The sequence below is a fragment of the Chenopodium album genome, chromosome 4, assembly GCF_948465745.1.
Source record: "Chenopodium album chromosome 4, dcCheAlbu1.1, whole genome shotgun sequence".
Taxonomy (NCBI): domain Eukaryota; kingdom Viridiplantae; phylum Streptophyta; class Magnoliopsida; order Caryophyllales; family Amaranthaceae; genus Chenopodium; species Chenopodium album.
This window is the reverse complement of record NC_137837.1, coordinates 78,531,562-78,546,055: the sequence shown is the minus strand read 5'-3', so window position 1 is coordinate 78,546,055 and position 14,494 is coordinate 78,531,562. Positions and strand designations below refer to the sequence as shown.

General features: G+C 35.2%; 2 protein-coding genes across 2 annotated transcripts; one reads left to right on the top strand and one right to left on the bottom strand.

The window, feature by feature from the left end:
• Nucleotides 1-450: 450 nt before the first annotated feature.
• LOC145627434 (sodium/hydrogen exchanger 4-like) lies at nucleotides 451-5,224 on the top strand. The gene is made up of 14 exons (XM_081679820.1): nucleotides 451-653; nucleotides 1,837-1,955; nucleotides 2,054-2,151; nucleotides 2,238-2,297; nucleotides 2,398-2,444; nucleotides 2,538-2,726; nucleotides 2,830-2,876; nucleotides 2,968-3,034; nucleotides 3,275-3,375; nucleotides 3,545-3,646; nucleotides 3,980-4,133; nucleotides 4,222-4,284; nucleotides 4,404-4,487; nucleotides 4,668-5,224. Exons 1-14 carry the CDS (start codon nucleotides 471-473, stop codon nucleotides 4,929-4,931), a joined length of 1,578 nt encoding a protein of 525 aa, XP_081535946.1. The 5' UTR covers nucleotides 451-470; the 3' UTR covers nucleotides 4,932-5,224.
• A 281-nt stretch (nucleotides 5,225-5,505) lies between these two features.
• Nucleotides 5,506-13,650, bottom strand: LOC145627433 (uncharacterized). The gene is made up of 6 exons (XM_081679819.1): nucleotides 12,906-13,650; nucleotides 9,861-9,972; nucleotides 9,608-9,779; nucleotides 9,137-9,525; nucleotides 7,014-7,145; nucleotides 5,506-5,831 (listed from the first exon to the last, which is right to left on the bottom strand). Exons 1-5 carry the CDS (start codon nucleotides 13,379-13,381, stop codon nucleotides 7,023-7,025), a joined length of 1,272 nt encoding a protein of 423 aa, XP_081535945.1. The 5' UTR covers nucleotides 13,382-13,650; the 3' UTR covers nucleotides 5,506-5,831; nucleotides 7,014-7,022.
• Between the last annotated feature and the right edge of the window lie 844 nt (nucleotides 13,651-14,494).

Sequence of the window (14,494 nt, the reverse complement as noted above, 5' to 3'; positions counted from 1 at the left end):
GATAATATAACTGATAAGTAAATAAGTTTGAATAAATTCAAATAAGATAACCTCAATCGATAAGATAAGTGAAGTTCAGATGAGCCAATATGTTATACCGAACTGTTCTGGAGTAAATCTTTTCGAATTCAATGGATTGGGCCTACCCTCTTGGCAACCTTGACCAAAACTATAAACAAAGATAAACATTGAAAATTGGAACATGAAATTTAGGATTATATCCAAGAGATCAATAAAAACCTACTATAAAAGTAGGCAAATGAAACCAGAAAATGACAATAAACACCTCTCATAAAAATACCACGTAACACAATATCACACAGTCCAAAGTCCAGATGTCAATATAGAGCTTGAATTTCGCTCTTCTTTACCTTTAACAATACACAATTATCTCCTATATTTTTTGCACACCTACATTCAATTAATCAAAAAAAAAATAAAAAAAAAAAATCTCAAAATTATAGGAAAAAATGGTGTTTTTTATGGATTTGTTATGGGAAAAAGGAGTGGAAATAGCAAATATGGGTGAAAGTGGGCATGCACAAGTAGTGCCCATTTCAGTTTTTGTGGCTGTTCTTTGTTTTTGTTTGGTGATTGGTCATTTGCTTGAAGAAAATCGCTGGCTCAATGAATCTATCACTGCCATTGTCATTGTAATTACTCCTATATTCATTTTGTTATTTGTTACATTTATTTAAATCATACAAAACTTATATGATATGATATATACTTTGTACATATTATAAGTAATTTGTATTTGTTGGGTAGGAGTATGTAAAAAAAAAAAAAAAGGTTGTTTTGATCATGCTTGATAAATTTGCATGCATGTGGGTAGTTGTTATGTTTCACTACTTGGGTCGGATTTACATATATGGGTTGACTTTTTCGGACATGGGTACCCAAGTCCGAGTAACATATAGGGTAGTAGAATGCACATTTATTTAAATGTTTCATATTTACACTAGCTATGTACATTAGATGTTAGGGACTAGAAAGAGGAATGTTGTGAATGTATATTTGTGTATGGTGCTCTAAATGAATAAGACTAAATTTGAACAAGAAATGAGCCGAACATGCTATATGTATAGGTACATTAGATGTTAGGAACTAGGAGGTGGAATGTACTGAATGCATATTTGTGTATGATGATCTTAATAAGTATGACTAAATATGGACAAGAAGTGAACCGAACATGTTGTATATACGTAACGATGCATTATTATATGTGATAATGATCGTGTTCGTGTTATATGGTACATATTCATTTGGAGCAACAATGTAACATACTAGGAGTAGTAAACCTTTTGTTCCAATGACTATACCTTAAGTTTGGTAGATTGATCCAATTGAAATCTTACTTAATGTTTATAATGTCATTTGTTAGATGATTTGTTTAGCCTGTGTTCATAAGTTCATTGATAAGTTTTGTATTAAAGGAATTACATTATCAGAAATTTCTTAGTCATTTATAATATGATCTGCCCAAGAAGTTTGTGACTAAAAGAAAATTGTGAGTTGCAAGAAATGAAAGAGAAGAATGCAATTTTTGTGTATGCTAAGAAATAGAGAAGTTAACATATGAAAAAACTAGAGTTTAAAGGCTTAGCTATGCATTGAATGGTTATATATTACAGTTGAGAGAAATGAGACTAAAGAATTTACGCGTTGTTCCTACAATGGCCATCAAAACCTCTTTAAGCCGGACCAACCTTAGTGATTACTATAGAATTGTCATTTCATACAACAAAACATTATACTATATGTACCTTCTTTGCAATTTTTCATATCTATCAAGCATGTTTTTCAAGTATTGATGAATTTTTTGCCTCGGTTTAGGGATGCTTGACTGGAATGATTATATTGTTCATAAGCAAGGGGACAAACTCTCACATATTACGGTTTGATGAAGAACTATTCTTCATCTATCTCCTTCCGCCGATCATCTTCAATGCAGGGTAATCAGTCAGTCAGTACACTTGACTTCATTGATAATATAGATAACTACATTCACTAGATTTACTGAGGTGCCATATATTGCTTGTACTTGACTCAGGTTTCAAGTTAAGAAGAAACAATTTTTCCAAAACTTCTTGACAATTATGCTTTTCGGAGTAATTGGTGTGTTTATCTCAACGACCATCATTTCTCTTGGTAATATGCAGACCCTCTTATGCCTTTGCATTTGGCCTGAAAATTAATTTTTCATTAAGTCATTCCTGCATGTTTTCGTCTGTTAGGTAGCTGGTGGCTGCTTCCTAAAGTTGGATTTGCTGGGCTAACAGCACGAGACTACCTCGGTAAGCTTTATGTTCCTTTTAGTCACTTTCATGCTAAATTTCCAGTGATCTTTTATGTTAACTCATTTATATATCTTTTTGTTTTGTACCTTAACTTCAGCTATTGGAACTATTTTCTCATCTACTGACACTGTGTGCACACTTCAGGTTAGTACGTATATTGATCAATTTAGCGCCTTTTAAGTGTGATGATGTAAATTTTCATAAGCATCAGTTCTAATAAGTTTCTTTTGTTTGAAGGTTCTTAATCAAGACGATACTCCTCTGCTGTACAGCTTAGTTTTTGGGGAAGGGGTTGTAAACGATGCAACATCAGTTGTTCTCTTCAATGCAATTCAAAAGCTCAATGTGAAAAAAGTTGGTGATTGGACACATGTTCTTGGAAGTTTTCTCTATCTTTTCTTCGCGAGCACTGCACTGGGGATTGGTGTAAGTTTGATCAACTTGAAATACTTTCTCAAAGTATCTCCTTCGTTTCACAAAATGTTTGTCTGACAGATTCAGTTCCTTAACATTTCTTCTATTCTTGCAGACAGGGCTTCTAACTGCATATGCTCTTAAAGCATTGTATTTCGGTAGGTAAGTGTTCTGAGCATAGAACCATTTCATATCATAATCTAAGTTTGGTGGACTTTCGAGTTAAAAGTATGTTATTCATCTTTCTTTACAGACATTCCACAGATCGTGAAATTGCCCTAATGACTTTGATGGCATATCTTTCCTACGCATTGGCAGAGGCAAGTGCATATTTTTGCTCAAAGTTGCGAGTTTGTTGGTTATCACTCAGATATGCATGATTCTACAGCAATTGCTCATGTCTTGATAATCATTTTATAACTTGTTCCTTTCCATTTCACTACTAAACATGCATATATCATATCATGCTAATCTGCTTTCTTTAGTTACTACCTTATACTGTTATACATGTATATCATTAAAGCTTTATGCTCTTCTGTGTTTCAATTTGGCTTTTGCAGCTAGCAGAGCTGAGTGGAATTCTGACTGTCTTCTTCTGTGGTATCGTAATGTCACATTATGCGTGGTATAATATTACAGAAAATTCAAGAATTACAACAAGGTAGACAGAACAGTTTGTCAGTTTTCATCTAAATGTTATTGCAGTCGATATGATTATGTACTTAAGCAATTTCCCCCCTAAAAAAATTATGCACTCTAGAGAAAACCGGAAGAGAATTCTACATGAATGTGTTAGTGTTACTTTGTCACTTTTCTCAAACTTTTTGCAGGCACATATTTGCAACCATGTCATTCATTGCCGAGACCTTCATTTTCCTTTACGTGGGTATGGATGTTTTTGATATGGAGAAATGGAAAATGACCAGGCTGAGGTACGACGACTTCTTTAGTTTATGCAACTCAGACTAATAATTTCAATTGATACTGCTACCAAATGCTTCTGGTTCTAGCTTGTTTTGATCATATACATGAGCTATATGATTCCTTGTTTTGATTAGTATGCTAATGGAATTAATGCATCAAATCTTCTGCTTGGACAGTGTTATTCGATATTTTTGAGTAACGATAAATCACTCTCAGGAATCAGACCATTAATGCATTGGAAATATAATCTTTATTTAGAATAGTTAATAATCTAATCCCAAGTATCAACTAGGAGTGCCTGATACATTTGGTTTCCAATATGTTTTCGTTGTTACCTGCAGCATTTGGACATTGTTGGGCATCTACAGTACCATCATATTTCTTATTTTACTTGCTCGTGCTGCTTTTGTGTTTCCTCTATCCGCTTTGTCCAATCGTATGAATCGAGAGAAAGAGAGATCTGGAAGAAGATCATCCATTACATTTAAAAAGCAGGTAAAGCTTCTTGTTAAGTAGCTAGATTTCCGAGTTATGTATTTAAAAACTTGTTCATGCTTTACTAGTTCACCTCCCTGCTGTGTAGGTAATTATATGGTGGGCTGGACTTATGAGAGGCGCTGTCTCAATTGCTTTAGCATTTAAACAGGTTCATGTTTATCCTATGCCAGTTCAATTCATAGCCTTTCTAACTTAGCTCTCATATTCAATTGCTTTCTGATATACTTTGCTGATTACTGTGAACTTTATTATGTTTGAACTTTGAAGTTTACATACTCCGGTGTAACAATGGATACGATCAATGCTACAATGGTTACCACTACCGTGATCGTTGTACTCTTTACTACACTGGTAAGCTATATTCTTTGTTTGAACTCTACCAAAAATTGTGTTGTGCTTCAGTAACTTCTGTTAAAAACACTGATTGTTTTTCTTGTAATTTCTATCTGGGAAAGTGTGGGAAAAAAATATTATAAAACATAAACGGGGAAGAAAAATAAATCTCAATAAAGTTTTTCTTTGCATCCGCAGGTCTTTGGGTTTCTAACAAAGCCACTCATATTTTATCTTGTCCCCCATTCTCCCATCCAAGAGCCCAAATCTCCTAAAGATGATCTCACCCTACCGATGCTTTCAATGGACGAATCAACTGCTACAAATCTGAGTCGGGCTAAGGACAGTCTATCAATGCTGTTTGAAAGACCCATTCACACTATACATTCATACTGGAGAAAGTTTGATGATGCTTATATGAGACCATTCTTTGGCGGGCCAAGTAACAACCAGCGAAGGTGAGAAGAAACAGCATCTTCGCTGATTTACAATTGGAAGCTAATCGAGCTTCAGGTTCTGATTGAGCAATTGCAGTCAAGATAGTCCTGTGAGAAACATGTCTTTATTTCATTCAGGCTTTGACAAACCTGCATTGCGGCTGAGGTGAGGTGAGAGTAATTTGCCTTGCCCAATGAAACAGTTTCGGGTGGACATGGTGCTTGGGGCAAATGCAGTCCTAAGAACAAAGGCCAATCCGTTGATTGCTTGCCCTTGGTGGGCTAGTTAACGAAAGTTCGATGATAATTTAATAAATGTTTTTTTTATACTTCAACATTGCTGTCATAAATCATGTTATCATATGTATATATTCATATGAAAGTACTGATTTATAATGTTTTTTCGAAAATGATAAGGTCAATAACTCAATATGATGCTTAACTTTCACAAACCGACATTTTGATTTTATTTTATTTTATTCGAATTTTGATTAACTATACATGACAACACACAAGGACATAAGTCACATAACTATATAAATGTGAAGATCCTGCAAACTATATAAGAAAAAGCATTACACTTTGCAACATTAAAAGCCTAGCATTAATAAATAAAATGTTCATAAGACAGGCAAGTAATCACTACTATCTTGTACAAAGCTTTCTAAGTCATAAGATCTATGAATCCCCCTACTGGTTAGAAAACTCCATCATAGTCGAAGTGCATCTCTACAGAATAACAAATAAACAGCGGATTCTGAGTCCCAGCCCTAACTTTGGATTTACTTACCTACATCATACCCTGAACCTAATTACAGTCATCTTCCTACGCATAACTTACAATAATGTCCAGATAGATCGCTCAGACTACTATTTGCCTAGAACACATCCAACCATGTCAGTTAGATTGCCATTAAATCAACACCTGCAAGCAACAACATCATTATGTAAATGGCGCTCATATGTAAATGAAAATGAAGTACGATGCACAGAAGACCAAACTACAAGAACACTTCAGAAACTACAAATTTTATAACAGCAGATAAAAACAGCTTAAACTGAGTCTTTCAAGTCGGTGTGGCACATTGCTTTTGCATCATATACCAATCCCAACTCGTCATTTTATCTACAGCACCCGTGTTCAACACTTTATCTAAATCTAACATTTCAATTTTGGGTTGGATATGTCAAGGTTTTTGAGCCACATATTACTAACAGAGAATATAAATATTCACAAAGGAGCTTAAGATTAATATTTTTAACAAGAATAAGCATAAGTTAACAGAAATATGTGAATAAACACATCCAATTATACTCCCTCCGTGTTTTAATAAATGTTACATTTTGACCAACCACGCATGCCGAGACACGACTTTGACCATTAATTTATCTCATTATATGCAAGTAAAATTATATGAAAATTAATATTATGAAAGTATACATTATAATAAATCCAATAATGTATTATACAATAACATTTGTTTTTTTTATATATTAGTAAATTAATCAAGTCAAAATAATTATGTGAATAGTGAACAAAAATCAAACTATAACACTAGTTAAAACACGGAGGGAGTATAAAATTTAAGCCCACACAAGTCTTTTAAGATTCGATTTTGTTTCATAAATGAACTGTCTTGGCCCCATATTCAATTTAAAGAATGGATAGTCCATTATGTAGAAAAATTTAAAGAATACCTCTCAAATGACACATGAATTTCATAGTCAATTATCATAACACCATAATACTAAAAAAATTAATAAAACCTGATAAATAGTTATGTGAAACAGATGATTATCATAGCCAACGATATGTGTTGTATAATTCATTTCAGGTATTACATGCCAAACAAAAGACATAACAGGAGACTCATTGCTCATAAAAATTACCCAGTAATCATGCAAATGCTAACTGGATAACAGCAGACCATAAAGATGAACTAATTTTTGAAGATATTTATGAATAGAATATTTAGCTTGATCCAGAAACATGTAAGCCATCATCAATTTCATATAAAACAACACCCAGTATCATAAACATTCAGATCAATGTGTGCTTTTCCTTTAAAGCAATACCCCAAATAAGAAAGTAGTAATTGATACTAACCATTTTACATCATGCTCGCTGGAAAAGATGATTACGAGCCAAAGCTTCACGAATCCCAGGAGCAGGAATGCTCTCACATCCCAACAGTTCTTGAAGTTTTGTATCACATCTGACCATCGAATTTAAAGGATCCTGGTAAAATAATAAAATCACAACAGAGTGAGTAATCCCAAATATGATCTCGTCCTAAAAAAAAATTAAAATATACAAATATATAAAAAATAATAATAAGAAAAAAAAAATCCAACATGCAAATAGATCTATTCATAGAAACTCCTAATCATCATCATCAAAAAAAGTGAAAATTCATTATAAAGGTGAGGCTGTGAGGATGCAAGAAGATCAAGTAGTCCTGTACCTAGGGAAAACGGGCACTTAAGCTGCACAATGCAGAATACCTATACAAAGCTAGGAATCTAGGTTGGATGTTATATGAACTGAATCCATCTTTCTTTGCTATCACTACATTCTAATTCATGCTGTCCATCCTTAATTTGATTCATCTAGTTATACCTTTTATATTCAGAAAACAAACAAAGGTCAACAGGGCTAACATAGGCACGGGCACTGTGAAGCACACAGTTTATGCTCTATAACAATACATAAAAGGCCATTGCCTCCATACAGAAACTATTTACCAATACCACAGCCAAAAACTCAAAACGAAAACCCCATTAAATGCAATGCCACACAGCAACTACTCCCAACAGCAGTCAAATTCACAAAAAAAAAAAAAAAAAAAAAAAAAAAGGGACCATAGTTTGAATCTACAGGGAAAAGGCAAGTCATATGCATAAGAAAATAGCAGCCAGAATCAAGAAAACACAGGCTGCACAGAATTTACAACCAAATAGAAAATGGCAACACAACCAGATAAGCTTCAAACCCAGAAATATATATATATATATACCACACCACTTCCTTTGAGATATAAAACCTTAAACCTTCCCTTTCCCCCTAGACCTGTTTCCACACTTAGGCCATCATCACTATCTCACTATCAACCTTTTTCTCCTGCTTCATACTCCCCCATGACTCCATGAGCCATGACAACCTCCCTTTACCCTTAATCCTCAACAACAGACCTTTAAACACCTCCGCCTTTACAATACAGGCTCTTAAATTAGGGTTTACTGCAACATGATCAGCAGTTACCCAGATCATGAAATCCCCTGCCACAAGGTCCACAACACTCCACATTTACAATACAGGCTCTTAAATTAGGGTTTACTGCAACATGATCAGCAGTTACCCAGATCATGAAATCCCCTGCCACAAGGTCCACAACACTCCTGAAATAATGTCACCCATCACAGGTTTACAGTGCACTGCTGTCCTAAACAGCGTTGCCCCTGCAATTGAATAAAATAATTGACAATTAGCATGGTTAAAGTAAGATCCATGGTCATTAGAGCCAACTAAGCTCCATGAGATCAGACTTAAATGGTCATCTTCAATGTAAAAAGTGCAGTCTTGGCAGCCTCACTGTCCTTAGTTCCTTGCACATGGTCACCATAAATAGAACTCACACTTATCAGGAATCAACCTATCCATGGCCATTCTGGCAACATGAATCCATAAGTGAAGATTATATGGGGTCAGTCTCATTTGAAAAGCAACCACAAATTAGGATAGTACTAAGAACTCAGGCAAACAAGATCAAGTTCAACAAAAAAAGACCTATTAGCAGAGAACATGAAAGCCCTACTCGTCAGTGTCAGTAATTAAAAATCAGAACTTGCTAGGGCACTTTGGTAGGTGCATTAACTGATAAACCTGGTACTTGAGATTCTCTGCAGTGGGATTTGAAGATTTTATCCAACTATCCTTTTTTTTAGCTAATACACCGTGTAAAGTACACTATCCAATCCAAAATCTTGAGCGATGTCATCAAAGATATTACAATATTCCACAAGTAAAAAAGCGCTTCACAGGACAGACTTGTCAGCACATCCAATTACTAATTCATACCTCTTCAATATATTTTTCACATATCCCAAACCAACAACAGTGATCAAAACATTTCAAGAAGTACAGAACCACCAAAAGCTTTCAGGAATTTTACCAAGCATAAATTGTACATATAATTAGACAAAAGCAGTCCAAAACAAATGTTCACCCACCTCCAAGCCTTGTGCCTTTATATACTCTTCAATACGCTTATACACCTCAGATTGAGGCATCTCCTTCTCACTCGTACCAAAGAATTTAGCCAGTGCCTCAGAGATCACAATAGGAGCAGGAGGAACAGTCGCAGCAGGAGGAGCAATGGCAGCAGGGGTAACAGGAGCGGCAGAGACAACGGGGGTAACAGGGGCAGCAGAGACAGCGGGGGTAACAGGGGCAGCAGAGACAGCGGGGGTAACAGGGGCAGCAGAGACAGCGGGGGTAACAGGGGTAACAGGGGCGGCAGAGACAGCAGGAGCAGCAGGTGTATCAGGGGCCGCAGGATCAGTGCTCGGAACTTCAGCTTCTTCAACCTTTGCTTTCTTGGATGGTTGCTCTGGAACCTCTGCAGCCATCAAAACATAGGCTCAAAAGGCAACATAGAAAGCAGATATGAGAGTTTTTTTTTCATACAAAGCTATTCATACTTGTTGGGTCAAGAGGAACAATATGTTTTGACAGCAGTTTGTTCATCTGAAACATATCTGTACAGTCAACTTCAAATACCAACCGTAGCTCATCATTGCAAATTATCTTTCTTTTATTACTTGGATCTTGGAGATTATTCTTCCTTATATAGGCCCAGAGCTGCTTCACAATCTGTACCAGATACATACATTGAATAACCAAGAAAGAATAGATATAGAGAGAAGAAAGAAAGAGCAAATAAAGGAGCTAAACCTCTGTCCTAGGCAAGGCTGGTTGGCCAACAATTGCCTGAAGCTGAGGTGAAACACCACAAAGTTTATTCAGCCCTCCTGGGCCTCCTCTTCGTTTTGGTCGACTTTGGGTACTACAATAGAGGTGAAATCATAACACATGTTAGTTCAAATCCCAGCAATAATAAAGTAAAAAAATATTTCCATAACAAATAAAGAGAAGCATAGAGGAGGCAAACAAAATAAAAGGGACAAATTGATATCTTAAATAGGGTTGTTCACTGGTACAAACCCAGACCAGACCAGAACGAAACAGGCCAAAGACCAAATATTTGAAAATACAAGACCCGGAGACCGGATGTCTTGCCAGAATAACTGTGTAATTTAAAAAAAACAAACAAAACAAAACAAAACTAACAAAATTATAAATTTAGTGAATGGAAATACAACATATCACTTCCAGAAATAAGGTGTTAAACTTGCATTAGCCTGTGTATACTTTGGTGAAACACACAAAGCCACAATGGGCAAAGACAAATTGCAGTTGAAAGGTACTCTAATAGATACCCTGATAGGAGTATAGAATATCCATAGTTGTCAAATGTCATATAAAGCGGCCAATCACAATAAAAAAGATGAACAAATAATGGAATCGAACCGTAGGCTTCCTGACATTTAAAGCATTCATGATAAGTAAGAATATTAAGCTGATATGCGCTTAAAAGGAAGAATTAAATACAGAAGGTATGGGATTTGAGCTTGATTCTTAATACCATGTGTTTGGGTTATGTATAGAAATGAACACAAACTTTTATTTCCATACCTAGACGATTGGCATGAGTCATACCAACGTCCGCACCCCCCCCCCCCCCCAAAAAAAAAAAAAAAAAAAAAAAAAAAAAAAAAAAAAAAAAAGGTTCCTAAACCCATACCTTGGGTTTGAAGTATAAATTTAATCACACTTGATTCCAATATGGTATCATACCAACCATTCGTCCCCTAATTTGGTAGTTTCCTATTCACACTAAGGCATAAATCTATGCCAATATTCATATTATACAAGAAAAGATATACACTTTCAAGCCATTCGGCTTATCTTAGATCACGGAGATTCACCACCTATGTTACGTGGACACCAGAACGAATATCAAATATGGGTATAGATCTGAGTGTCCGAAACATCATTTTCAAAAATGATGACACAAGGTCACTATCTTAACTTTGGACACGGATATGGTAAACGGTACATGGCAATACAATTAGGTGAAATATCTTCAATCAAAGGTTAATGAAGTTTTGCTAGGAAGGCAAAATTTAATTTAACATCAAATATTAGACTACTAAACTGACCCAGAACACGTGCCTTTCGAGTTCTTGTTGACTTACATATGAAAAAAAGATATATATATTTACAAAAATCCCTTATCATTTTGCTTTCAGAGTTTGCCATCAGCAAATGACCTTAAAGTAAAAATAGAAAAAATAAAAATAAAAAAGTAAAAAGCCCTTCCTCCCCCCCCCCCACGAAGCGTCATTCATGGCCATCATGAAAACCTCGACTCCTCTTCTTGGACAAACATCATCGTACCCAACGACCAAATGTCGTATCCGGAATAAAATTGGATTTCATACATGGGTCCGTGTCAGGCAAAGTATGACGGCATAAATGTCGTGTACTCGAGTCCATATAACATAGTGCACCAAATACACACCTAAATGCCCCTAATTTGGTAAATTCCTAATCCCTATTAAAACAAAATCTATGCCAATAGTCATATTATATAATATAAATTTTCAAGCCATTTGATTTATCTTAGATCACAAGAGTAGGAGATTCACCACACACGCCCAAATGCCCCTTAATTTAATAGTATCCTAATAACAATTAAAACATCAAACAAAATCTATGGTAATATTCATATTATATACTCCCTCCGTTGTTTTTTAAGTGCCCCATAGTGACATGACTGACCAATAGTACCTTTAATTATCATTAACTATAAATTATAACAAATGAATATTAATAATCTACTCATTGAGACGATTCCAACGAGTACCCACAAGACTATATTGTTTCTTATGTATAATTCATAAACATTAGTCAAAGTATGTTTGATGAATCATGCCAAAATCCCCAATGGGACACTTAAATAAACGGAGGGAGTAAGAATAGATATACACTTTAAAGTCATTCGATTTATCTTAGATCACAATAGTAGAAGATTCATTACATAACACGTACACACCCTTGCATAGAGACACTTGATCCAGCAACGTCAAATTATGCGTTTCTTCACCTCTCAACCTCATTAATCCCAACTGATGAAACCTTTATCTTCCCATACATTCAGATTCTTCATGTTTTTCCATAGCAATCAAGACAAACAGCCCAACTACCCAAAATACGCCTTCGCCATGACAATTGGACAGGTACTATGACCTAACTACTATGAATGAAGCATACTACCTAACTCAATTCTATACACTCTGGTCCTACTGCAACCTCACAAAGCTCCACAGAATGCCATGACTCCAAAAGACAACATGTGTAAGCTAAACGAGTATATAAAAGCCTAAGTCCCAAACTTTACAGTTCTTCTGCATATCTCTTTGTCATTCATCCGATTTCTACTCTCCAACATTCCCCAATGACTAAATAGTATGCATTCAAGGACCAAAATATCTAAAAACCGTTCATTTCATTAACTAAATCTAGCTACAACGATCAAGATCAAAACTTTACCAAAAACGCAACAACACAAGAAATCCCCCATTCACCCTAAAGGCAGAATTCTTCATAGGCCATACACAGCAACACATTGCTACAAGACCCATCACACAAGATATCAAATTTAATCATAATCACTTGCCTACAGTAAAGGAGCAGAAAAACAACTAATTAACAGCAAAAGATGTGAAAACTAACCCTAAAAATCTCAAACACTCAGCTATTCTCTAATTTTTAACACATTTGTAAAGTAACCCACGTCTAAAAACCCCCAAATTGTAAACATGCCCTAGAAAAATTAAAGAATTTTTATTAAAAATAAAAGACATAAACACAAACCTCTCTTTAGCAGTTGGTGAGGAGAGAGAGTCAGAAACAACAGTCCCACTTCCAGGCTGAGCAAAACTGATCTCAGTGGGGCCCCTTGGGAAGTACGACTGAGCCGAAGGAGGAGGAGGGTGATGAAAAACCCGATGTTGAGGATGAACAACATTGACATTAAGCTGAGGATGAACAACATTAGGGCTATTATTAGGGTTAGGGTTAGGGTTTACATTCAAATTCTGGGGATGAGGCCGAGAAACCACCACCGGAGAAACCGTCGCCGGCGCCGACGACGGCGGTGGAATCGCCGACTGAGGAGTACTAAAAAGGAAGCTAATATGAGCACGAATGAAATCGATTTTGGTGGAAAGATCAAACCCTAATTTTGATTGCAATCGATGAATAACTTCATTTAGGGAAGTGAAGGAATTAGGGTTAGTTTCACGAAACAAAGCTTCTAAACCCTCTGCTATTTCTTGGTCAGACACCATTTTTTTTGTATTTTTGGATAATAATTTTATGGGGTTTTTTTGGGGAAAATAATAATTAAAATTTGTTTCTCTCTCTAACAGAAAAAAACGGACAGTATCCACTCACTGAGTCTCAAAGTTGGTTTTCTGGTATGAAAGTCGGTCTCTTTCTTTCTCTCTCTTCTGTTGGTTTTCTGTGAGAGGGGAAGGGAGAGGAGAGAGAGAAGATAGCACTTTATTCGATTTTTATTGTTTGAAAATGACAAAATTGCCCCTTTTTTTGGTTTAAGACATTATCTAAGATTTGGTTGGAAAAAAGTCAAACCCACTACTAGTTGACATGTCAATATCCCACTTTTTTAATTTTTTATTTTTTATTTTTCAAAATTTTTGAATAGTTTTATTTCTATTTTTTTTAGAAAAAAACTAAATAGTTACTCGTATGATTTTATTTTATTAATAATAAGGTGATCAGTTTTGATTTTTTATGATTTTTGTAATTTTATGCACAAAGTTTCATACATGACTGCTTACACTGTATAGCCGAGATTACTTGTTTAGTTGGTCAATTAGGGGTTACTCGGTTATTTGATCAGTGTTTTGGGTGTGTGTCAACCGACCACACTGGAAAACGCACTGAATCTTATGAGGTTGGTTAGAGAGTGAAAAAAAATGTTGTAAAATAGAAACTTATTCACGCTTGTCAATTAGTCCACGCTTCGTATCAGTAATATTTTAAATTACCACGTATATTTTAGTAAATACTATAAAGAGTTAATATTTTTAAATTATATATTGAGATGAGACGGATAATAATAAGACTCCACTATATTATGTTTCTCCTAACACATAAATCATAAAAAATAAATAAATAAATAATAAGTAAATGAACACAACAAAAGTTAAAGGAGTGTGCAAGAATAGTGTAAAATCTCCAATATTGTGATTAAAATGAACAAAGGAAGTATATTGTTAGTTACAGAGTAAATTTTAATCAAACATAAAAGTACTAAGGTTGACCCACTAGCATTGGGCTGGATTGTAAAATCGAAGGAAGATATGGGTTGAAGGGAGGTGGGGGTTGGTTGATAGTTTAGGGGCTTTGATATGTTATCAATCAACCAAAATGTTGGT